We start from the raw sequence: 25383 nt of genomic DNA, 5'->3' as shown, positions 1-25383 counted from the left end.
TGTATTAATAAGATTTGATCAGTATCAAACTTTTATTAATCGCTACAAATTGTCAAGAGGAGTTTTGCTAATTCAGTGAGATTTGAAATATCAATATAGTACTTTATTTTATTCTTAATTATACTATTATACTATGTATAATTAATCATACTATAAATTTATAATTATTCTTAATTATATTATAAATTTATAAATGTCTATTAAACTTGTACAATAATATTTAATGAACTCCGTACCTCGCCATGAAATTCATTACACATTTCAAATTTATTGTATTAATGAATTTTACAATGAGGTGCAAGATTTATTAAATTTCATCGTTTCCTTAGTGCGCAATGAGATTGTCCTAGAAAGGTAGATGGAACTCAGTAGAGGAATTAGTGAAAAGTCTAAGCAATGATTGTCATCGTTGAAACGATTAGGGACGAAGCGGCGGTGGAAAAGGTAAATCTAAATGAGAAGGTTCTATATGGCTTCTGTCGTGCCAGCCATCTGCCACAGGATGAGCATGGTACAGTCCATAGTTAACGCCATTTGTTGCTATTTTCTTTAGACCTTGGATACTGGAGAGAATCAAGGCCATTTTGGCCAGGAGCAACGCCTTGCCACCGAGAACCGCGAGGAACTGAAAACCCATTGGTATCAAGATCGAACCCATCAGCAGGAAGCCCATCATCATCAACGGCACCATGTGGTTGTGTCTGCGACGGTGACGTCTGCGTCCTGATAACGAAACGAGCGTCATTAATGAGATGCTTAGAGATAACAAGTGCTAATGTTCCTCAACATATTAAACAAGTACCTATCTATGGGAAGCGAATGGTGAATTATGTTATAAATTTTCATATATTAAATATTTGTATATAGGTAATGTGGATAAATATTTGATGATAACGATACAATTTAGAAATAGATTTTTTAAGCAAAATTGAATGATTTTGAAAAGATGCTGCTGAGAGCTTTGGGAATTCAAAATCAATGGAACGAAAGTGCAAAGGGTGAGAAGAGGTGTGAAAATACAACGAGAAAGCGCCAAGTTTTGCGTATGGAAAATGAGGATTGACAATTCTAAGTAGTTCCAGCGTTGAAATATTAGAACAGAAAGTGAAAATCTATGTGACAAACGAACCTTCGAACTTGTAACTATCTACGTCGGTTTCTTCGTTATTAACAAGGGAAATAATATGACTGGTGAAATGGTCCACGTCCACTTTGAACACGTGAGTACGTAAAATTCGTAACAATCGCTTCACAATAACGGCTGTCCAATTGGTATCATCTCCTATTTCACTGAAACGCAGGAAAAGGATTGTAAGTATTCTATATTCCTTAATTTTATAAAAATATAAAATCAAATGGTCGTTGAATGCATCAAATAAGTCGGTACTATTATTACAGATTCACTGATACTCGAAGTGTATAAATTTTGTATGATTTTACAACTGGATATGAAAATTCAATTTGGTATAGAGATTTTATAACTCGGCTGAGAGGGCTTCATGAAACGAATGCAATCAGTTTCAATACAAGTTAATCTGGACGAGAATTGCAAAAAATGCCTTAAACGTGGGTTGCTTGTCACGTGAGATTGCGTGACTTGAAATTTGTCCGCGGAAAATGCTGCGGCGCTCCATTAAAGGTCCGATATTTTTCCTGTCCGCAAGAAATAGGGCAAGACGGAATAACAAACCGTTTTGTGTCGATGTACAACCAAAGTTCCTAAGCTATTGTAAGTCAAAGAAACAACGAACCAAATATCGTGAATTAAAATTACGATGACAAACTCTGAACAAATTGCTAACTAATATCTTTTCAATAACAATTCAAAATATAATCTTCTATAGATTAGTACAAAAGTGAAAAGAAATTTGTGAAAGAAAACAAATACTCCTGACTAGTACTTGAGGATGTTTTTAAACTTTTCATTCGAAATCTAATTGATCTGTATGTAATGAATGAAACTTATGTAAAGGAAGAGTACGAGAATTTCCAAAGGTATAAAAATTGAAATCAATATTTTTGAATATTTATGTAACTTTGAAATAATTTAAAATAGGAGTTACATTTTACATTTCTCACGTGCGTAATAACTATTCTTTGAATAATCATAATTCTCCAGCTTGAGAATTGCATGGATTTCTTTCAGGTGTGAGATTGGTCAAGTTTACAGTGAGATTTCCAGAAATCCTACTGGGATTCAAAATCTATAATCTTTTATGCAGCTTGTTCTAATATTGATTGAGCTGTTGGATAAAAGAAATTAGACAAGAGTCAGGTTTTTCTCGAAGAATTCGATAAGAAGAAATTCTTTTAACTATTATTGACGTGATACAAAAGAATTATTTTTTTAGACAAGGCAATTTTCCAGGACATAAATAATAACATCAATACGGAAATGTAGAAATTATTACTTTTAATAGAGAGGAGATTTTCCATCAGCCTCCTTGCAAAGAGGACGTTTAAATTAATTAGAAGTAAAGTGAATTAATAATCAGAACGATATTTAGAGAGAAAAGAGTGACATTTCATAAAATGATCGATAGGAAGTCAACTTTTATGGGCTTTCGTAAATGCGAAGTTTTGAAGTGGAAAGCGAAACTTCGCGATAACTTTCACGTCCTAAAACTTTTCAAAATCTGTCCAACTTTACGTCCGGTGTCAGTTGTATTTTTCTCGAGATTCTCAATTATTTAAAACCAGTCTAAAAACCTACAACTTCTCTCTGCTTCTATTTATTCAATTCTAACTCTACATCCAGCTCTTGTGGATCTAATTCTTTTTTTTTTTTTTTTTTTTCTTCCAAAAACGATAAAGCTTAATTTACTGGATTTAAACTGAATGCTTATGCATTTATGCAAGAACTAAAAAATGCAAACATGCGCAGAATACATGAAATATATCCAGGGTACTCGTTGCAATTTTTAATAGGCAAAACAAGTACCCGCTTAAGTCCTGTTTCTTTAGTCCATAAAAGTGCAAATTTACAAGAAAGTTTATTACTGCCTTCTTCGATTCCTCTACCGATTCTCTCTACTTACTCCTCACATTTGCATACCTTCTGTGCAAATCCTGAAACGTAAAATCATTGATACACAAAAAAATGTCTAAAATTTCCAATGAAGAACTGATCATTTTTTACTGACTGAATGCTTTTTTTTCTAGTTTCTAGTGTGAAAAGCGACATTATTAGACAATGATACTCTAAACTTAATTATTTATTGTTATTCTAAATTTATGATTTATATCTAAGTTTATTAATTAATTGAAGTCATGAACGTCACTGTATCAGCGCGTTGATTCGCTATTTACGTACCTCTCTCTGTAATTATCCGTAAAGTTCCTGTCTTCCTGGAATCTCACTAAATCCAACCCCGCGAAGACTGGTATAATATCGTCGGTTAAAAGGGAATCCAAAGCAGCCAGCGCATGCTCCTGCACGCATTTGCGAAACTTCTCTAGAAATTCATCTTGCCACGAGCTGTTCCAGGATTCCAGTGGGCAATTCTTAAGCACAGTACGTAGGCCTGTGTACCACCTCGTATTGTCGTCGCAACAAGCGCCATCAGTCACAAGGATGACAAGTATAGACATGTAGAATGCACGCGGGTGCATCTGCATTCAGAGGAACAGTCACCGAGTATTAAATAACCGGTGGTAACTTGCAGAACGATAAAGCTTAAAAATTCAAGAGTTCGCTCAGACTACGACGTTTCGTTTCAATCCGCGTAAGTTACAGTAAAAATTATTTTTTTCGAGTAGCAATTTTGCTATGAAATTATAATGTGATGTAGCGTTTTTTTTTTTTTTAAATTCAGTGTCACAATAATATAATATTTATTTAATGGCGTGAAAATTGAAGTGTTTAAAGTGTTGTTGCTTAATAATTTCTGAGATAATAATTTGTACTGATTTGGGATGTATCAATACTGTTTCATCGCATTATTTAACAACGACAATGTCAAAATATCTATTCTTAATAAAATTAAAATTCTCTAATAGAAAGTTTTGCATATGCTTAGGAAAATTTGATAAATTTCCTTTGGATGCGTACATTTTGTCTGACTTAATTTGGAATATGAGACTTGCTTTAATCAATAATTTGCAATAATTTACAGTATACTATACCAACACTATATACGTGGAGGTGTCACTTTACAAAATCTAAAAATTAATTAGAATAATTACAATACTTTCTTCCCAGATGTTCACAACTTTTTTTTGCACTTTTACAGCTTGCTAATGGCGATCCAGGCAAATCTCCAGCTACCCTCGTAATCCAGATTCTTTGTTCACTGAATGAAATGAACTTTACCTCGAAACCACGAGCGCACCACTGGAGATATGTTCTCCAAATCGGTCGCGATACACATTGAACGTTCGATCGTGGCTACATAAAGATTTATACGTGCAGGAAATAGGCTAGGACATTGGCCAGGTGGTCATTACGATTCATCGAAGGGCAACAAGGCAACAGTTAAAAGGCGGCACTTTTTATGCTCCAACAACTTTGTTCTCGTCGTAATCATCGTCGAACTCTTACAGAGTTGCATGACTGATACGCTCAGACCCTGAATTGCTCTTTCAACTGGTCAGTAACATTCTGATGATTGAATATAATATCTAAAAAAAAAAAAAAAGAAAAGAGAGAAATGAAACTTTTTAAGATGACAACTAACTTATTAAGAAGAACAAAATTTAAATAAATAAATCCATGTTAATAATTCTGAAAAAGCAAAAGAAATTAAAGAAAAGAAATAATTATATTAAATTTGAAATGCACAGTAACTACAGAACTAACATTGAAAAAGATGTCTATACCCTCTTACAAACAAATGAAACAATTAATGATATTAAGAAATTATGGGGAAATTGCAAGCTTCAAGTTGTACACATTTTTTTATACAACGTTGCAATTCTGTGTCAAGTAGGATAATTAGATAATTTGCAGTTTGTAGAATTTCATTAAAACCCAAGCAGATTAATGTCACGCAAGAATTATTTATGATACCAGTTAGTTGTAATTTGTAAAAGTTAGTTTAACTGCGCAAGAGGATCCTGTTAAATTTTAAAACGTACGGCAATTACTATCAGAGCCACACAGTGCTTCGCAGTGCTTTCTTTTTTTTCTTTCTTTTCTTCGCAAACGGTGAACCACCGATACACGTTATTTTTCCAGTCCGGAAATTAATGCTTCGATACAAAAATTGCTAACTGTAAATTTGTATTCCGTAAGAAAACTACAGTACTCGGTATCCTTTATACCATAGATTTGCAAGTTTACGGTAAATCTTCCACTAACTCTACTCTGGAAAAGTGAGGAAATGGGAGAGAAGATTATGAAGACAACAAATTTTTCAATTTAAAAGAGTAAAATTGTATAAAAGAAATACTTTTACAATAGAGTTCCAAACTTTATTAAGCTATAATAATATAACGATTGAAACTATTAATTGCAAATATATGTATTTGTCATAACTGTTAACTTCATATCCATAATAAAAAAAAAAGTACCTAAGCTGGATCAAACAATACAATTTCTTCGTTTCTACCTAAAAACTTTTAAAAAACTTAAGGTAAAAAGGAATGATCTATCAATGATTCTTCGATAAATTCATTGCACGAATCACGTGTTTTAGAAATACAATAGTATTTCCCGAAAAATCATAAATGATTTCCAATTTATTCCTCGAGGATATTCGATGTAAAAAATTGATTTCTCGAGAACTGGAAGAAAAGAGAAGTACCTTCTTTTAAAAATAATTACATCTCCTCGATGTTTCGAAACTATGGTTTGATTAAATAACAGATAATGAAGGATCATAAAAAAAAAGATATACCTTTTAATAAATATATGTTTCATCTCGTATAAGTTTTAAACCAATAAATAAGTACCCAAATCCCCATAGAAACACCTAACGCATAGCAGTAGTTGTTTAAAACTCACATCTTCCTAAATCTTTATTTATTCATTGTTCAAATAAAAAAGTGAGATGAAATATATCTTCCTCGAACGAAGCGTATACTTTTCATCACATCCTATTACTTTCTACCTAATTAATGCGTGGTTTTGGAATATCTTGTATTGCAAGTTTTTATTAATCACAGAACTATAATGATCTCCTTCGCCAAATACGCGCATTTGATTGCCATTTTTTTCTTGATTATCGTAAAAAAGTATTTAATCTTTCTGTAGGTATTTAATCCTTGTGTTTCGTTTAGGTCTTACAAACGTACGAGTTATAACTACATATCGAATAATTATCCTCGGCTATAGTGTCACAATCCTCGTTGACATTTCCCTCTGTGTTCTTCATTCCCTTGAGACGATACTTGTTCCTGGGCATCCCAGAACTAATGCACAACTCCAGTAGAGCCCATTCCTCGATGGAACCGAGCGAACCTTCCTCGCTAAGGGAACTTACTGAACTATGTCTCGAAGGTACTACATTCGACTTCGTTATATTCCTACACGGTTCGTCGTCGTCGTTTTCATTTAGAACCGGAGACCTACAATTGGGAATTTCAGAACGCGATGTATTCAGAATGTTTTCGTTCATACTGTTATGTTCGTGTTCTGAGTGGAGAAATTTCCTAGTGTAAGATGGCACAGGATTCGTTCTTTCGTATGTACTGATTCCGCCGTTCTTAACAATATGTCTCCTACTTTCCTGAACTTTCATAGGGTGAAACGTGCAGGGAGTTCCTCCATGTAGATAAAAATCACTCTCTACGGATTTATGGAGTGGTTGAGCTTGCAGTGTCGGATTTCTTATCAGACACGGTTTGTTCACGTAGTAAGACGAAGTACTGGCAATGTTTCTCGTTTTCGGGTATTCCAGTTGTTTCTTTACAGACAGCAAGGATGAATTCGACGAAACGTTCAACGCCTGCGAATAATAAAAGACTCGTAAAATTCATTTATGAAAAGAGAATGAAAACATTTTTGCGTTCCTTACCTTCGGCATACCAGATTTAATACATTGAGCTAGCATGATGTCTTCCTCTTCTTCTGAGAGACTTAAATTGTCCTCGAATGATACAGACTTCTTCGACTGATCTTTATTATCCTCGGTATACTCCGATTGTCGATATGATGTACACAACGACGGTTTTCTCGGTTGTATTATCTTCGATTTCTCTGCAATTTGTGGCAACGCTCCTATAAGTGTTGAAATATTCAGTTTAACCTAAAATTAGTAGACAATGGTTCGTAAAAAAAATATTTCAAATATAATCCAGAATTAATTAAACGAAATAAAGAGGGAAACCTTAGGTATGGCCGCCCTTATGCATTCGCTGAGAATGGCTTCGTCGTCCGAATGATTCGGGCTGTCGTCGAAGAGATCGTTTTCGTGCTCTAGCGTTGCACGACACATCGGCTTTCGAAGAACAGAATTTTTGTTACCACTTTCGACAGGAGACGATGACGGAGTTCCACATATGTTGAATCTTTGTGACAACACTTCTGTTTTTTGAACAAAGGGAATACAACTAGTTGGCGGTGGAGTTATTTGCCTAACCTGAAACAAACATAATATGATTAATATCAAATTTAAATGTAACTTCTTTACAGTTCTTTACAGTTACACGTACTTTTGGTATCCCCGACTGAATACATTCGTCAAGAATCTTTTCATCTTCACCAGAGAGATTAGAACTCTCATCCGACAAATCGTTTCTGTGACATTCGACTGCATCCGCCGAAGATTTAGCTTCCTCGATTCTTTCTACGTCTTCCTGAACGCTCGGCATGGACAGGGCTGAAAGATTCGATTGCGAACCCACTGGAGAAATGTCGGCTGGTGTATCTTCCGTGCAATAAACATGCACGGTATCTGAAGCAGCAGCAACCTCTATCGCAGACTTGTTAGATTTTGATGTGTTCACTGGAGTATCCACGGAAGTAGGAACGGCAATAGGAACTGAAGGTTCCAATCTGTTTAAAACTGGTGTTCTCTGGCAGCGTACCAAGATGTTTGACGACTCGGATTGTATGGGTTTTTGGACACTGGACGACTTGAAAGATTGTCTGTATCTACAATATATTTAGAAATATTAGTACCAATATCATTGACTAGCGAAATTAATTAATAGTAATGATACTGTATGAAATGTATTTTAAAAGTGTCTTAGAATATCTATTCTTTTTGCTAAGATTAAGATTGTATTTAATAAATAATCCTTTTTATACGCTTTCAAATAATTTAAACTTTTAGTCATTTTTGAAATATGTGTGCAATATGTGAATAAATGAACGAATATAATTGAAGAATAACATTACAAAAGATTAAGGTACCTATTATTTTGTATTCCCATACTGATGCACGCAGCTAACATGTCTTCATCATCTTCGTCCCCATCACTCACTTGCTCTTGATCCTTTTCAATTTCTACATTGTTAACTTTCTCTTCTGACGAATTTTCTTTAATATCTTTATCAAGCTCATTCGGTGATTCCTCTAATTCATTCGTAGGTTTAGGAATATTCATTTTGGGAATTTTCATTTCATCATCAATAGTCAAAGAACTAAGACTGGTAGCTGTGGAAAATTCAATAGGAGTTGACTCCTCTTTAAACGTGGCGATATCGTCCTCAAAAACACTAGTTCTCGGCACGTGGCACTTTGAATATGCTGAAAACAACATCTGATAAGAACACTAGTAAAGCGTTAAGAACTTTACTGAAATTCCGTCTAAAATTCTTATATTAATCTTTCACTAACGATCAATAGCATTGCATACATAAATGTCGAACTGGCGGTCTTACTGCTTCTTCTGGTATTTTGCCTATAAAATCCGCACATTGGTTTTTGTGATTACGAGGGCTTGGAGGAATAGTTTGTGTTGGTGAATCTGGTAATTCACTTGGTGATACAATGCCGCTAGTCCTGCGACTGTTGAACATAAGTTTATTGGATTGTCAATTTTGTTGTTATTCTTCGAGTGTTATTTCTAAAAATTACCTGAAATCACTGATAATGGAACTACGATCGTCATGTATGGAATGCTGTTCAAATCCACTCAGTGAACCTAAAGAACTACAACGTGAGAACATTAAAGGGGTTTGCTCTGCATAGTAGTCTTGCCTACTAAATGTAACCATTTTGCCTGAAATGAATCAAAGAATCAGACCTCTTTGTAATACTTCATAAAACTTAGACTAAATAGGATAATACCTTCTTTGTCTACAACTCTGGAATTATTTTTGCCTTCTGTGGAACTATCATTTTCATCAGAAATACGGACCACGGTACGATCTGCTCTCTCTGACACATTATCAACTTTGTCAGAGGAATCTGTAGAAGGTGCTTTGGAAATAATGCCAGTAGCATTATTTCTTTGTGCTATTGCACTGCCAAGAGAAGACAAAGAAGGAGCACGTGAAAAACCATCAGACGTTCCTGCTTGATAATAATTAATTAACTTCTCATTAGAAAGGCAGTTAGATTTACATGACTCGGAAGCTTTAGAGGTCTCCAATTCTTTCTCAACAAGAAGCGAACGGTCTTCGTTACAATTAATCGGCATTGTATGTTCATAATTCAAATCTTCCTTACGGTTAAGCTCAAGGATTTTCTTGTTGAGCTTTTTCTGCGGATCTACAGACTCCTTTGCATCCTCTAGACGCAAATCAGACATAGAAGTTGCAGTTGAAAAGTTAAAAGGCGTTTCGTATGGAGTTCCTTCAGTGCAGTAAGTCTTCACAGTGTCTTCCTGCACGCTTCCAGGAAAATATTCGGGACTTTGTTTTTCGTCATCGTCGGTATCGTCCTCGGCGTATCGTAGGCTGTAATCTGTCGGTTGATCGAGATCAGTTTCAGCATAATCTCCAAATAAGTCAACTTTGGAATCACGTTCGCCGAATTCTTTTTTACAAGATCGATCAGTTCGTGCGGAGTTCTCAGTTTTCCTTTCGCTGTACTTCTTACTGTAATCCACTGGCTGCTCGGTTATTTCGTCCTCGTACCTTTGCCCCGTGCTTCTCTCCATATTGACGTGTTTTACTATTTTACTTCTTTAATTACGACAGCCTTTTCGTCGCCAAAAAGATTTGTTTATAACGTTTAATTCAATCGATCAATTAACATGAAAACACGAACTGTGAATATCAGCGAAGAGTTTGGGTATGAAGAAAAATCATTGATGTCCCTTTTAACAATTCAATTGTTAATTATTTTCACAATTCTTGACGTCTACGTTGACCACGTCGCATGGTGCAAGGCAAACCGTTGACATCGCGCCGCATAATACCGATCGCGTCGATCGCAGCGCGATCTGAAGTTGTTGGACCAACTAAACGAACGCACAGAAACATCTCCAATATCGTCGAACAACAAACATTCATGAATTAAAACACTCATTGGAATATTTGCAATTGTCGAAAGTACAATATTAAACAGACCACGAGATTGCATAAATTATTACAATATAATACATATTGCTTTTTTTATTTTGGGAAATGTTATATAAAAATACAATGAGAACATATCTTGAAAGTCACGTATGGAAAAATGGTTTATTTTACTTTAATACTTTTGTATCTAATCAGAACGGAATTTGAAGAAACATCTTTTATGAACGCGTGCTCGTGTGTGTACAAAGATTGGTCATACATCCATCATCTTTTCTTTAATCTATGTTTCATAAATGTACATTTCCTGTCGTTTTAACCTCGTCCTCTTCCTGTCTGAGAGCCTCCTGGTTGATTTTGTTGATTCAACCAAGGTGCAGAGCCTGTGCCTCTACCTCTTTGATTCTGTCCTCTACCTCTTCCACGAGCTAAAACAAATTCACTTGAATGAAAAAACAGACAAAATGAACACACTTGTACAGCGGCTCATGAAAATATTGGAACAATTTATAGAATATTGGAACAATTTATAGAATATTGGAACAATTTATAGAAAACATTCTGATACTTCACTGGTACTATTTAAGTACCTTCATGAAAGTATAAATACCTTCATGAAGGTATTCACTGTGTGTTCAAATATCTTTATGAAAAGCTATAAATCTCACAAAACGCTATATATTAATGAATACATTAGAGAGATGTTTATGCAAGTTTGTATCTCTATCGACATAATTAAAGAACTTAAATCTAAATATAAATTGGTTTGTTTCTCTTCATTACATCACAAAATTCATCGCGCGCATTCTACAATGTTTGTGGATTTCCAGATTTTTGATGTGTGCATAAACATCTATGAATCTGTTAACGAAACATAAAGTAAACTTTGTTGCTGTATTGTTTTATATATATTCAAACAAAGACTTTTAAGTAATGAAATATCTTATGAGTAAACCTTGTGCACGTAAAATCGCCGATTTCCCTCTGCCGGCAGTTCCTGAGCCTTTCCCGCCCGGTCTCTTAAACATTGGCGCATTTTTCAACATGTCTGGTAATATAAGGAACCTAATTTTCGAACCTCTGATATAAACGTTTTCTAATTGCGCCTCTCGGCCGTCCCTGTAGGTTACAGTGATATTCTGCATTTGACAGTTCATATTATCTTCAGCTTCTATCAATTTGCCGCGGTATACCTCGCCAGTGTTTGTTTCACAGGTTATGGTATGGCCCTCCGCTTCGTGGAGCACTTTTATTGGTACTCCAATCGACATTTCAGCGAAATTTTCTTACAGTTCGGACAACAGACACGAGATATTACTCGACTGATTAAAAATCAAAGGTCCTTTCGGTCAGAAATGTTGAAAAAAAAGATATATATATACACGCACGCTACGATCCAACCCCCCACCTTTGCAAACGTTTGCACTAGTCACTCACAGTCACTTGCTATTATAGATGGCGATCAACTGTTGCGCATGCGCATCAGATAGAATTACAAACAAAAAGCGCGAACAGAACACGATTATTGTTCGTCCTCTCCGCCGAGTCGAACATTAATTATCAAAAATAGAAATTAGAAGCGTACGAGGATAATGATTAACCAGAATGACGAAAGGAATCGATCGGTTTGTTCAAACTTCTCACATTAATTTCTCGTAATGTAATTTTTCCCTCGCATAGAGAAAGAAGATCGCAACAGCTCTCTATTTTCCATTTTTAAATAATCATCATATTTATTGGTCATTAACTTCCGAATGTTACCAACTTCGTGATAGCACGCTACGAAGTAATCGTCAAACCAACTTCGTCTCGCAAATATTTCATGCCCAATAATGTTACATCTCACGATTTGGCTAAACGAAAGAACTTATTTCGTGCCTCTTTACGCGTCTTATTGTCCTAAGGTTTTTATCACTTCTTTTATTCAATCGCTAAGAGGTTATCTTAAAACAATTATCACTAATATGTTCGACCGACAGATTACATCGAATCGGTGAAAAAATGGCAGACTCATATTCGAAATATAATACACGATATCAATTCGAGAAAGTTTGGTCAAATACCAAATAACTTCATCTGCCTCATCTTCTCCAGAGTGGTAAATTTATATATATATATATTTATATATATATATATATAATTTTCTTGCTTGTTAAATATACATAAATATAATCAATTGCATAATTATAAATGGTGAAGAATCATCAGGAGAGAGATCGATATAGACGATCAAAGAGAGATTTATTGCAATTTGTGAGGGAGATACGTGGAAACGAAAAAAGTAGAGCAGTTTTATTACGGATCGCGTAGAAACGAATAACACCAAGAGAGATAATTCCTTCTTTCCCATCTACGAAAGAACCTATAAAGATATATATCTAAATATATTCTTGTCAAAAGGATGGCAAAATCGTAAATTGAGATGCGTAATATATATTAAAGTCGACGTCTCACTTCTCTTCTCTTAATCGCTTAATTATACTAATATCAATCGTGTAATAATTACAAGCATCGTTTATGTCCTTAATATGTATAGTCAGCAACGAGCACGAATACGTCGCTCTAGTTTTTTATTCATGTCATTTTTCCGGTGCCATACTGTACTTTTTTTTTTTTTTTTTTTTAAATCAATATCGAAATTAATTTTTCTTCCCAACATTCACTCGATCGTTCATACTCTTCGTTTTCTCTCTCTCTCTCTCTCTCTCTCTCTCGTGTCTACGCATGTGTCATTCATTCATTATAGGCAAGATTCTACTCCCCGATATCGTGTTACAATCTTAGAAAAATATGCTATGCCTAAAATAGGATGAAGGCCTGAAGGCAACTATTCCGTTCAATATTATTGATAATCGGTGTGCGTACCTCCTCTCTTTTACATGTCGCTTCAATCAGTTGACACTTTTTTCCCCTCTCTTTCCCTCTAAGGTGCGCGCCAGAACGAAAAATCTAATGTATCACCGGGCAACCAAACCGAAGAAAATAATTGCAAGGCTATCTCAAATCTCGTCCATCAACGGCTGTTAAGACTCTCTCTACAACATGCAAAATGTTAAATAATAATCGTATGATTTCAATACATGCATTACACAAAGGAGAGTATCAAATTGGTTTCAATTGCTCCTTCGTTCGTAGCTACTTTGGATTTTATCTCCCTTTCAAAAAGGTATCGCGGTCAATGATTTGCACAACGTTGACGACTGATAATTGATCAAGGATAACTAAAACTTAAGAGAAATTTAAGCGTCTTTGAAATTCTGGCGCCATGCGGAGAGAGAAAATAAAAAGACGATGCAGTTGTAAAGCCCTAAGCGAGACAACGTAAGATACGTTCTTAATCGTAGTTCTTCTCAATTGAAACAACATACGATTTTTATTTATAACATGTTTTTTTTTCTTTTTCTTTTTTCATACGACGATTACAAAAATTGAAAAATCGTGACGACCGAGAAAGTCTCACGCTGTACACATGATAATATATTGTCCATAGACATTACGTGTGTGTGTGTGTGTGTGTGTGTGTACGTGTGAAAATCACGGCAAATATAGAATATATGTAAAGTTTCCCGAAGAAATCGCTTTCTCTCAGTTAATTCCCTTTCGTTTTCCAAGAAGTACACAATCGCATCAACTATCGTAAAATAAGGACCATCGATAACGTGGCACTGAAATTAAGAACGATTCACTTTATTCTATTTAACGTAATATCAATACAAGAGACTTTCCGTCTTTATGNAAAAATTAAAAAAAAAAAAAAAAAAAAAAAAAAAAAAAAAAAAAAAAAGGCGAAGAATCAATAATAGATTAGAAAGGAAAAAAAAAAAAAGAAAAACAATAAAACGCAATTATTCTTAAAGACAGAGCAAAAAAGACATGGTGATATCATACACAATGTGACATTTTTCGTCTCTCTTTCTCTCTCTATATATTATTCTCACTCTCGCACGCTCCCCCCCCCCCTCTCTCTCTCTCCATCGACTTGTCTTTAAAATCGCAAAAGACCCAATGTGACGACTATCGATTATTTTTTCGCACGCTCGAAAGAAGACAACGATCCGTGAGAAAAGTAACTCTCTGTTTTGGAAAACTCACGAAGCAACAAGGAAAGTTCGCATTCTCCTTGTTTGTTTTCTCTTGTTTATTTTTATTCTTATTCCTTTTTTTTTTTTACAACAAATTGCTTCGTGCAACAGTTTGTTTTTCTCCATTTTTTTTTTGTTTTGTTTGCATTTAGAAGCGACATAAAACTCATTATCTACGGCAATTTCTTTTCTTTCTCTCTCTCTTTCTCTACGACCTAATCTAAGAGTCAAGAGACACGCTGAACAAAAAACTGAAACGCACGTTTCTTTCGTGTTATTGTTCCTTTTCTTTTTTTTTTTTTTTTACTATTTTTTCATTTCGTTAAAAAGTATTGCAACACGGAAGAAAATGGTTAAAGACAGACGGAGAAATATTTCTCTTTTATATATATATATATATATTTATATATATATAAATCAATACAACAGGGCCGATAGTCGTCCCTTCGTCGAGGGGCCTCTCGTTCGTTATTTTTCTTTTAAATTTCTGGTTGGCCTTTAGACGTTTCATCGTACAAAGTGTATTTTAGCACCAATATATATACGCAATATAAATTTCATTTAGAGACGAAAGAAACGAGAATACCAACTGGACGAGTCACGTGACACAACCTAATTTTCTTCCTAATCTCGACATATCATTTTAGGGAATCAGACGAAGAATTATTATAGGGCTCGCCATTTTATTCTTTTTTTTTCTCTTCACCTGGCGAAGATAATTGTTAACGCGTGGCGTAAATAATTGATTTGCAATATAGTTTGAAACATATTTAATGAGGAATAATGCTTGGTTATATTCACGTGAAATTGGACATAAACACACAGTACTACTTATACTTCATTGCATTATTTATGAATCAATAGACTAATGTACTTAATAATTATTAGACTAATTGTTAACCTAGGATTGTGATCACCCATCAACGTCAGCCGCTACCTAAGCAACATTCCCTTTTTTTTTTTTTGCTTTTTGGATATTATGAACGAAACAGAAATAGATTATATACATATAAAATTTTCTTTATTCACTCGCCCACGCTCATCCGCTCGCGCGCGCGCGCTCTCTCTCTTTCTCTCCCTCTCTCGCTCTCAATTCAAAAACCCAGAACTCTCGATGAGACATCTCGAAACAAAATCAACCAAGATCGCACCAAGAATTCGTGTTCTTTCTTCTATAACGTTTAATTTAAAAAAAAAAGAGAAAAAAAAAGAAAACAATCACTTTCGTACGCAAATTTTGCATTTTCTTTCTTTTCAAGTAAATTAATAAACATAAAGAAGAATAATAATAATAAAACATAATAGATAATAAAGGTAATAGTAGTACTAAGCTGGCAGCGCGCGCAGCAGTGTTACAACGAAATATATTTTCGATTAAAATCTCTCGCTTAAGATAACAAATCTGACATGGCACTAGCATTCAAAAATTTTCTCAAACCCATTCGTACACGCGGCACTCACTCTAATTTGTTTCTTTGTTCATCTTTTTGCTTTTCGCATTAGTATTTCTTTCCTATTTGTGTTTTTTCTTTCAATCTTCGTTCGAAAAATTTCGTCTATATATCTTTTCTTTTCGGCGTTTCTATATATATATATATTATATTTGCAATGTCGTGTACAAACCAATTTGTTTTATAACTTTTAAATTTCCCATTCTCTCTTATTTTTTCCTCTCTACCATCACAATAAGCTTGCAACTTTCACTCTTACTTGTTCTAACACATTTATTACAATTTTCTTTCTCTCCCTCACTCTCACTCTTTCATACTAATTCCCTGCTACCTTTCGTTCATGATCCTCACATTCACCCGTCTTGCCCCTCGACGTGCAATCAGCTGCCAGATAATTTATCTCGTTTTTTTCTCCGTGTTTTTGTTTTATATTCTGTTTTGTTTATATAGTTATATAACCATTTTCCCAACGATCTACGCACTAAATAGTTCAAATTTTTTGCACTTTTTCACCAACAACAACTGGATTGTTGCGCCGAATCTCTTGAGCGCCCATTTCTCTATAATTGAACTTGCAATCGTGCTTGTCACTGTATCGATGCACAGAGCAGAACAGTCCCCCACAACGGCATTCGAATCCTGTGAAAAAAGAAAGAAAATCAAATAGTAAATTGTTCAAAATGGATTAAAACTGTTTTCTCGTTGTCATTGCCAACTCACCCGTCAAACCAACTTTTTTGCGACACACGGCGCAACGATTTTTCTTCTTCTTAGATTCTTTGTCAGTCTCTTTGCCATCGAAGCAGTCATCTGCATCACCACTACTCACAGATCCTTCTGCTACTGCTCCACTGCTTACACCTACTTCACTTTCTTGATCTTCTCTATTTATCTAGTACATAATAAAAATAAAATTATTAACTATGTTTTAATGTGACAATATGTCTTTTATATATATTTTCATATCTATTGTCAATGTTTCATTTTGTACAGTCATACATAATATACAATGCATAATAAATTTGTTTATATCTCTTTAAAAAGATATCAATGATCTCTTTTAAAAGATCTCAATGATTATTACTTTTATATATTTATAGATTTGTTTGACCAATGACACACGTATCTTTTTATATTATTATTCATTGTAAATAAGCTGTTTTTCTTATCCAATTATTTCAAAGTTTTGTATTATCATCAAAGAAATCTCTTTACACAGAAATAAAGATCATTACTTTACTAAATGTGACTATTTCTTTCTTCTTTGTTATCATTAACCCGGGATTATCCACCTGGGGGTCTAGCGCAGGTACATCCTGGCGACTAGACCCTCACGTGGGTAATCCCGGGTTAAACAATACAGTTATAAACCACATTTATCCATATTAATTGCAGCTATGTTTTATAATATTTCTTAAAATGGATGAACAAACTTATTACACAACCTAATATCTACATGTGTTTGAAACCTTAATTCTCTTTTCTAGGCTTTGTATGCTAACTGTAAGATAAATTAATTTTGTAAAAGATTAAGTGTTACATAAATGTAACTTAAATGAAACTTACTTCTTTGGGGTTGGGCAGATCTGTCGTTGATTGAGGTATGGTAGGAATGGTTGGTTGAGCCGTAGTTCCTGTAGCTGCAGGACTACCAAAACCAGCTTGCAACGTGCCAGCGTTGCCAGAGACGGTCTGTGATGTTGGTACAGTGGCAGCTGACACAGGAGGTTGCTGCTTCTTTTTTAGATTTTCTTTATAACAGAGAGAACAAAGGCCATCCGTGGCTGGGGAGCCATAAAATCCACAGCCGCTGCGGCACAGAGCTTGCATTGGATTAGATTCTCGCTCCATTTTCTTTATTTATCCCAATAAAACCTCGATGATAGAACAAAGTTCTTAGTTTTATCCTATGTGCAATCACTCGAAACAATGTCGAGCAAATTGCAGTCAACTAAATGGGAGATAATTAAAGTTCTCTTGCCACAGCTCGCTCTCCAGTTGCTCCTTCACAACCGCGTGTCACCATACATTCACCTACCAAAATGCATTTTCGTTTAACATCTCTTTGTTTCTCACAATATGCAATTTTAAGTTTGAGATTAAGATGAACTCTATGACAAATTGATAGGCTTTAAAACTAAATTCATTGCGTAAAGCTAGACAGAAGTTTATTCAACGATGACAAAGCACAAACGTTTAAATTTAAAAAAACTCTTGCACAGATGCTACATTGCTAAGATGATTGAAATCACTACAATCACTACAATCACTACTCGTTTAATTAAGAAAATGTGTCCAGCATGATGGGTCTCAACAATAGTTTAAAAGAACAAAGGAAAAGAAAGGAGAAAAAAAACAGAGCGATCATTGCACCATAATAGACACATTACAAGGAATATCGTCAATCACATCCGCACTGTCTCAAGAAAACCAAACGCACGAAAATTTTCATGTTGAAATTTCACTTGCACACACGCGCGTACACAACGAGGAGTCTATACATAGAATAGACGAGAGAAATCGTCAGCAGCAGCGATATCTTGAGACAAGGACCGTGTAGAACAATTTCGTGCTCACGGAAGAAGAAAGAGAAAGATATACATAGAGAGAGAGAGAGAGAGAGAGAGAGAGAGAGAGAGAGAGAGAGAGAGAGAGAGAGAGAGAGAGAATGTGTATGTGTGATTCCTCCAAGGGCAAATAAAACCGACAAATCGGGCAACAAGAAGCAAACACAATTGATAATGACGAGGAAAAGAAGAAAAGGGAAAAAATTGAGGCAAAAGGAAGAAACGGAAGGATTCGAGGGTTTTTCAACGCGTTGTCATAACCCTTCTCTTATACGATCCGATTTTTGTCTCCGGCGCAATAAAATCGGGAATGATAGAGAGGCGTGATCGGAGGGAAACGTGATATTACTCACTTTCCAACACGCAGTCGTGTTGCAACCAACGCACAACATGGAGTAAGAATTCGTTCGAGGCATTTAAGTAGGTTCCCCTTGTCTATCCTTATCGTGTTCAAGAGACACGTTTAGAAGACGTGTGCGGCAGTTTACTACGACCGATTTTGGTTGGTCGTCGGTCGGGGCAACTCTCTTCCCTTCTGAGCTTCTGCTTGATAAATCTCGGCGGCGCAATTCTCGCTTTGGCCACTCTCTCGCGATGCGCGCATTCGCTTTGTCTCTTAGGAGTCGTCTCTCTCCTTCCCTCTCCCTCTATATCTCTCGCTCACTCTCGTTCTCTCTCTCTCTTTCTACCAAACTAAAACGAAATGTTACCAAATAGCTCTCTCTCTCCCTCTCTTTCTCTCTCTGTTCCTTTCTTTCTCTTACCCTCTGTCTCCTTCTCTATTACTCTTTCTCGCTCCGTTTCACACCTTGTGTGTGCAACTTCGCAATCGAGCGTTCGATATTACTTCAATCCGAGGAACCTGCAAGGACGGAGGAGAAACAACGATAACAACGATAACAACGACGGCGACGGCGACGACGACGACGACGACGACAACGACGAGGACGAGCCGAATGTTTTCATGATGGCGATCGTTTGAACATACGGCCTCTGGGCGGACGTACAACCGACGACGGACTGCGCACACTTGCTCACGATAAGGTTAGGTATTATAAAGCGTAATTTACCGAGGTCTCGCCTTTTACCTACTACCAACCATTAAAGAATGAAATATCCCATTACTGTCACTTATCCCTTTCTGCGATTCAGACAATGCAAGGTACAATGTAAACAGAATGTTTGGAAAATTTAGTCGACTCTTTGAGAAAATACTTGAATTTCCGCCACTTATTTTCGTTGCTCTTTTTCTTTTTCTTTCTCAAATACTACACACTCTCTCGTTCCCTCTCCCAGCGCTGCGCATGCGCAATTACACGATCGTTCTCTACGTGATAGAGGTTTTCCAACCTCTTTCCAGTTTTTCTTCTTTTTTTTTCTTATCGCGTGGGACTACACAGTGATCACGATTTCTCACAAATGGATAATTAACACGTAATCCTCAGGAAATGTAACGATACTGTCCCTGGTTGAAGAACTGCACAACGATATGTGCTGCACTATTATATTTCTCGATTGGATCAGTAGATGTCGTGGCATGATTTCTCAATGATACCCATGTAATATAATAAAACTAAAACTAAAATTGTTTGATGTATGCCGACAGATGCGAAATAAAATAATAGAAAAAACTACTTTTTTTGTTTTCTTAGCTGACATAACCTCAAAAAACATTTTATCTTCGACACGTAACAATTTGCTTTGCAATTTCTAAAGAATTATCACAACTAAACTACACAAAAAATTTACGTTGAATAAATGAAAGTGAGATACTTAAAAAAAAAAAAGAAATTACGCAATTGTAATTAGTAAAAATTGTGCACCAAGAGTCTACAAAATTCCTACGAGAAATTACGAACTGATCACTTTGATTATCGTAGTAAATACGTATGTAGGTACATCCTGTACGTCTTCACTTTCACTAAATAGAAAAAGAAAAAGAAAAGTTTTCTTTCGCACATTATGAAAAGAACAGAAAGTTTACTAGATAAATAACAACGAAAGGAACGTTACGTACATTACAAGATCGAGGCAAAGATGTCAAATATTTTAACGTAAAGCACTCGACCTGTTGCTCAACTAATTTCAAAATGACCATCACCATAATAATTAAAAACTTTTTTCCAGTGAAAAATATTCCATACAACTAAGGATCAGTTGCAATTTGATAAAAATTCGTCATAGAGAGAGTATTAGAGGAAGAAAGGAACGGGATTTGAATCCGTTAGTTTTTTAGAATTGGTGACGTGAGTGTACTAATTGAAAGCCAAATCAAACGTAAAACACGTGTTAGGAAGTGCCTTAGAGAAGAGAATGCTAATAAAAGAGATTTTATCCTCATTTAGTTATAGACGGTGTTTGAACGTCGATGGGGCATTTTATTTCAATGTCTCACAAGACATAACTTCTTTGCTTTGTTTTTGACAATTAATTTCCTTGTATCCAATATCATTTAAATGCTTAAAAATTTACCAACGATTGATAATTTATGTCTGATAAACATGAAAACTATATTTAACATTAATGTACTGAATCGTATAACAAATATATAACTGATGATACATTGAAATTAACAATAAAACTATATGACGCAAGCATCAGAACTTGCTGCGACACAAGTAAACGGTATTTTTTTACGTCGCCATTTTTACACATCAATGATTTTTAAATTGTTTCAATATTCCGGAATAATTGACACAGACGGGAAAGGCAAAAATTATCTTTGCCACGTGTCGTGATATTTTCATAGTAAATAAATGCCAATTTATACCATTAAATACAATTTCGTGTATAGAACACGAAAGATGTTAAACCAGCACCATCACCGTTGAACTTATTTGCAATTAGACCGAATGTAATTCAAACATTTAATTTTCGTGAGTAATACGATAAAATACATTACCTAACAATGTGTTTTCGAGCATTTCGGCGCCAATATTTCCAAGTGGTATCGTTAAATTAATCCATGTTTTCACAAACATATTTTCACAAAAAACAAACAAAAAAATCAATATATTTAATCCATACAAACATACAGTAAGCGGGAACTAATAAACGTCTTGAAGATAATTAAACGATTCTCACTAAGCTTAAAAAAAATTCACGTAATCATTTCGTGCATGTATTTTGCTCTAGGCATACTATGAAATTTAATCAATCGTCACTTGTAATCGTCATCAATGTAAAATACTAAACTCGGTCCAATGTCCCGATATGACGTACTTATCGCGCCGACAGTGACAATAACAGTCGGCACAGCCAATTAAAAACACCGACTTTAATGAGAGTTCCGTTTAAACGGGCAAATGGAATTAGAAACACTTTCTAACGGAAAGTAACTAGCTAGTTCGTTACGAGGGAACGCGCGCAAATTGAATGTGGGACGATCATTGACCGAAAATCACGTTCGATTTCGATTTTAATATTAGGAAAAATCGTAAAATGTATATGGAAAGCATATTTTCTTTTTTTTCTTTCTTCAATACACTTCAATACACTTTACAATTTATTAACTATTAAAATTTCCGGAAATGTAAAATTATGGAAAATTTCTACATAGTGGGAAACTACTAATTGGCTGTAGTAATCACTCTGGTAATTTTTGCATTAAACACGCGTTTGACTCATTTCTTGACAATGACGCGTTCTGCGTTACTTATCTGAAGTTCGCTTTCGTTCGATGCAGAAACGTCCCACGTTGCTCGAAGGCTAATACAATAAAAATTACTCATTGTGAACAACACGCAAGAACAGAAATGGCTACCATCGGCGTCATTGTATAGATTATAGATCATCGCTGATTTACATGAAGATTTAGTTCTTAGCTTGATCATGCAAGAACAAACGTTGAACAATTCGAGTTCAATACACACGATATATGCACGGCATTTGCATGACGTACGCGTAGGAATACTTTTTTATGCAAAACTACGCGATTTCATGTATCAAAAATTATGATCAATTATAATTACAGTGATATCGAATGGAACACTTAACATTCTGTTAAGTGTAATGTAAACTGAACAAATTAAAAAAAAAAAAAAATAGAATAAATTGATTTCTAAAAAGTTTCTCCTCAGGACGTGAACTTTATATTTTTAAATGCTGATCGGTCTTGGAAAGATCAAGAACTGAGGAATTTCTTCGATACGACGCACTATCTTCGAAAAGTCAGACGTAAAAAATTATGAGGAATTACTTCATTAAAATCGAGATTGCGTCAAAAAGATGGCTAAAAATTTCAATAGATCATAATATGCGACAACGAGAGGCAATGAATAAAGATGATCTAGCATTATACTTGCAATTTTATTTTGGTTGTCAGTCACACTATCTCGCTGTTCTTACGAAATTCGACTATACAGTCCAATGACACGTGGTAGGAATATCTTCCGACGTGCGACATACATGGTCGACGATTTTAAATCGCATCCGTTGAAAACGATAAACGACTGATTCACCTTCCGTTAAAAACGGTGTTTTACAAAAAAAGAGAGAAAAAGAGACATCTTTGTAACTCGTTGCACGTGAGGATTCAGTTCGTCGGGGACGAAAAAAGAATCGTAGCAATTGATAGATCCGAAAGAGTTCGATTGGCGCGCGCTCACGCGCACGCTTACCGACAATCGACAGTGAAATTCCTCGAAAGCGTTATCACACCGCGATGTTATTCCACTTGTAATTCCGCGTGCAGCCATTTTACAGTATCAGTCGCGTAGCGGAGGAAAACGAGGTGTGGCTCGAGTATGGTTAATCCATAGCCGACATAGCGCAGCGTCAACCTAAGTCGCTTCCATCGCAATTGCTCAACACGCCTAATACAATTTGACGGTTTTATTTAGACTTCAGACTGCGGCCTTCTTGCACAATACGACCAATATCACCCGTGAAAATTGTACAAGCCACGAGTCATTGTCAAATTCTCTTACATAATGAAAATTACACGAACCACGAAATCGTCTGAGATCAATTTGTTTTCAGTTCTAACGAGAGATACTAAAACTGCAAAAAAATAAAAATAAATTATTCCCAACTACGACTTGCGATATACTAACAAACTGTCGGACGTCTCGAGAAGACGACGATTGACTTGCTCGACCCGAAACCGTAAAAACGTGAAATTCCTAACCTACAATTTTCGCAGTGTATCAACATACTAACGTTACTACTTGATAAATTATCATACAAAAAGGCTGAAAGTTCGGGATATGTTAATTTCACGTGGTTAGCGAACAAACATGGAAAATTCTATGGAAATCGATCAGTAAATCATAAATCGTTTCTTGTTCACGTAGCTGCCATAGCTTGCGCATAGGTGCTCGATTTTATAACCTCGTCAATACCACCTACAGATATTTTCCCCTGAACAAGAGAGTTGCGACTGCTTTCCCAAGTTTTAAGAGATTCCGTCGTATATATCAAACGGGGTAAATATATGCGAAACATGTACATCCAAATGAACGAACAGCTAGATTACTCAGCACTCTTCCTTCGATACAACCATGGAGTCGAGGAGCCCGAACTCCGTGCGACGAGCACACACGTTCGAAGAAAGTTTTTTAGCAACTTCGATTGACCTCCACCGACCGTATTTGCTCGAGTAGAAAGAATTTCGGGCGTTTCGCAGAGAATCGCATCCATAACCTCAAAACGATATCGAAAGTTACAACTCGTTCGAGATACATCGTCTGCGGACGAACATCGGGAGTTCTTGAAACTCGTGTTTGAAAATTCGATTTGCGGGACGTTCGTACTGATTCCTAAGGTATTGTGTAACTAAATTAGTCGAGAGAGAAAGAGAGGCAGAGAGAGAATGCAGACAAAAGAAACAGAATAAAACGAGGATCGCTAGTTTTCAGAGTGCACGAAGGGCCAAAGGGAGGGGATTTAAGACCAGTGCGGATGTGGGTGCACGGAAGGGGGTATGAAAATCGCGGCAGAAGAGGGGAACAGAAGGGAGAATAAACGCGTAAGTGTGGATACGCGGTTGAATCGTATCGGCGTTGCCGTCGTGCGGGCACACGGCCACATATTCACTCACTTATTCACTCATGTACGCACGCACTCACGCAAGCAAGCGAACAAGCAAGCACGCAGTCAAAGAACACGGAGAAACGGAGCGGACATTAGAGACATGGCTCCTATCCTTGAGAAGTACGCACTTGATCAGGAATTGCGCCGTTTCCTTTGTCCCCGTGCGATATACATACTCTGGACGTCTAGCGTCGGACATCTTTTGACGAAAGAGAAACACCAGGGAGACAGGGAGCGTGAACTCGAAAAAACGGTATAAAAGCGAGAGGGAACGGGGAACGGGCCGAGAATCAGGCTGGTCGTTGAAAAGAGGAAGGGAAAAAAAAAGAAAAGAAAAGCAAATCGAACGTTGAATCGAATCGTGCGGTCAACACGAGACGTATTCGATAAAAATAGTCGACGTTGTGGAGCAAGTAGCGCGATTGCGACACTTACCAATATCTGTTGTGGTGTAGCAGGGCGCAATATGTCAGCTGACTTGACGTGTGACCGATCGTAATCCTGCATCAGTATTCGACATAATTCTCAGCGGAGCATCAGATCCCTTCGATCGCGGAATCCGGTTGAATTTCGACTTGCTGTGCCGCGCAATCCGCACACTCACAAAGCACAAAAATATATACCGTGTACGCGTATCTAGTAAACTAGTTCTTTGCACCAAACTCTCGTCTACGAATGACGGACGATTCGAAACTGCGGGCACGGGAACAAGTACTGCCGATGACTGGTGTAAAGTTAGACCTCTACCCTCCCCCACTCTGCACGCCAAGTGTTCAGAATCAGGATTGCCAAACTCGAGCTGTTTAATTGAGTTGAGTTTAGCTTAATTTCCGCGAGGAGGCGCTGTTAAAAACGCGCGTTGAGCATTGAAAATCGGTGCTTAATGGTCACGATCTGCA

The 25383-nt window shown here is 36.1% G+C and overlaps 4 protein-coding genes across 8 annotated transcripts; all 4 read right to left on the bottom strand.

Annotated features, from left to right (window-relative positions):
• Positions 1-206: 206 nt before the first annotated feature.
• LOC122527126 lies at positions 207-4348 on the bottom strand. Of its 3 annotated transcripts, none has more exons than XM_043651036.1 (4): positions 4313-4348; positions 3314-3612; positions 1130-1290; positions 207-723 (listed from the first exon to the last, which is right to left on the bottom strand). In XM_043651036.1, exons 2-4 carry the CDS (start codon positions 3610-3612, stop codon positions 419-421), a joined length of 765 nt encoding a protein of 254 aa, XP_043506971.1. In that variant the 5' UTR covers positions 4313-4348; the 3' UTR covers positions 207-418. The 3 variants fall into 3 exon arrangements, with proteins under 3 accessions (XP_043506971.1, XP_043506970.1, XP_043506969.1); XM_043651035.1 differs by lacking the exon at positions 4313-4348 and adding an exon at positions 4186-4290; XM_043651034.1 differs by lacking the exon at positions 4313-4348 and having other exon boundaries at positions 3314-3720.
• Positions 4349-4863: 515 nt separating this feature from the next.
• On the bottom strand, positions 4864-25341 carry LOC122527115 (adenomatous polyposis coli protein-like). 2 transcript variants are annotated; one of them, XM_043650999.1, is made up of 9 exons: positions 24920-25336; positions 9177-10779; positions 8964-9108; positions 8743-8894; positions 8297-8633; positions 7594-8035; positions 7269-7520; positions 6957-7187; positions 4864-6887 (listed from the first exon to the last, which is right to left on the bottom strand). In XM_043650999.1, exons 2-9 carry the CDS (start codon positions 9988-9990, stop codon positions 6216-6218), a joined length of 3045 nt encoding a protein of 1014 aa, XP_043506934.1. In that variant the 5' UTR covers positions 9991-10779; positions 24920-25336; the 3' UTR covers positions 4864-6215. The 2 variants fall into 2 exon arrangements, with proteins under 2 accessions (XP_043506934.1, XP_043506935.1); XM_043651000.1 differs by lacking the exon at positions 4864-6887 and having other exon boundaries at positions 6976-7159; positions 24920-25341.
• On the bottom strand, positions 10717-11622 carry LOC122527151 (small nuclear ribonucleoprotein Sm D3). The gene is made up of 3 exons (XM_043651072.1): positions 11307-11622; positions 10962-10978; positions 10717-10779 (listed from the first exon to the last, which is right to left on the bottom strand). The coding sequence occupies exons 1-3, from the start codon at positions 11620-11622 to the stop codon at positions 10717-10719; spliced, it is 396 nt and encodes a 131-aa protein (XP_043507007.1).
• Positions 14570-21670, bottom strand: LOC122527128 (AN1-type zinc finger protein 5). 2 transcript variants are annotated; one of them, XM_043651039.1, is made up of 4 exons: positions 21354-21670; positions 17451-17918; positions 16605-16776; positions 14570-16523 (listed from the first exon to the last, which is right to left on the bottom strand). In XM_043651039.1, exons 2-4 carry the CDS (start codon positions 17733-17735, stop codon positions 16375-16377), a joined length of 606 nt encoding a protein of 201 aa, XP_043506974.1. In that variant the 5' UTR covers positions 17736-17918; positions 21354-21670; the 3' UTR covers positions 14570-16374. The 2 variants fall into 2 exon arrangements, with proteins under 2 accessions (XP_043506974.1, XP_043506973.1); XM_043651038.1 differs by lacking the exon at positions 21354-21670 and adding an exon at positions 18805-19144.
• Positions 25342-25383: the final 42 nt, after the last annotated feature.

This window comes from Frieseomelitta varia, unplaced genomic scaffold (genome assembly GCF_011392965.1).
Source record: "Frieseomelitta varia isolate USP_RPSP 00005682 unplaced genomic scaffold, Fvar_1.2 scaffold_212, whole genome shotgun sequence".
NCBI classification, from domain to species: Eukaryota; Metazoa; Arthropoda; class Insecta; order Hymenoptera; family Apidae; genus Frieseomelitta; species Frieseomelitta varia.
This window is presented reverse-complemented; position numbering and strand designations above follow the sequence as displayed.

Coding starts and splice junctions, on each gene's coding strand:
- LOC122527126 (XM_043651034.1), bottom strand. CDS start 3,618: ATGCAGATGCACCCGCGTGCATTCTACATGTCTATACTTGTCATCCTT. Junction 1,291..3,313: donor ACGGATAATTACAGAGAGAG/GTACGTAAATAG, acceptor CCTGCGTTTCAG/TGAAATAGGAGATGATACCA. Junction 724..1,129: donor AGATAGTTACAAGTTCGAAG/GTTCGTTTGTCA, acceptor TTTCGTTATCAG/GACGCAGACGTCACCGTCGC.
- LOC122527115 (XM_043650999.1), bottom strand. CDS start 9,990: ATGGAGAGAAGCACGGGGCAAAGGTACGAGGACGAAATAACCGAGCAG. Junction 7,188..7,268: donor TAAGGGCGGCCATACCTAAG/GTTTCCCTCTTT, acceptor TACTAATTTTAG/GTTAAACTGAATATTTCAAC. Junction 6,888..6,956: donor TTAAATCTGGTATGCCGAAG/GTAAGGAACGCA, acceptor TATTATTCGCAG/GCGTTGAACGTTTCGTCGAA.
- LOC122527151 (XM_043651072.1), bottom strand. CDS start 11,622: ATGTCGATTGGAGTACCAATAAAAGTGCTCCACGAAGCGGAGGGCCAT.
- LOC122527128 (XM_043651039.1), bottom strand. CDS start 17,735: ATGGAGCGAGAATCTAATCCAATGCAAGCTCTGTGCCGCAGCGGCTGT. Junction 16,777..17,450: donor ATCTGCCCAACCCCAAAGAA/GTAAGTTTCATT, acceptor ATTATGTACTAG/ATAAATAGAGAAGATCAAGA. Junction 16,524..16,604: donor CAAAAAAGTTGGTTTGACGG/GTGAGTTGGCAA, acceptor CTTTTTTCACAG/GATTCGAATGCCGTTGTGGG.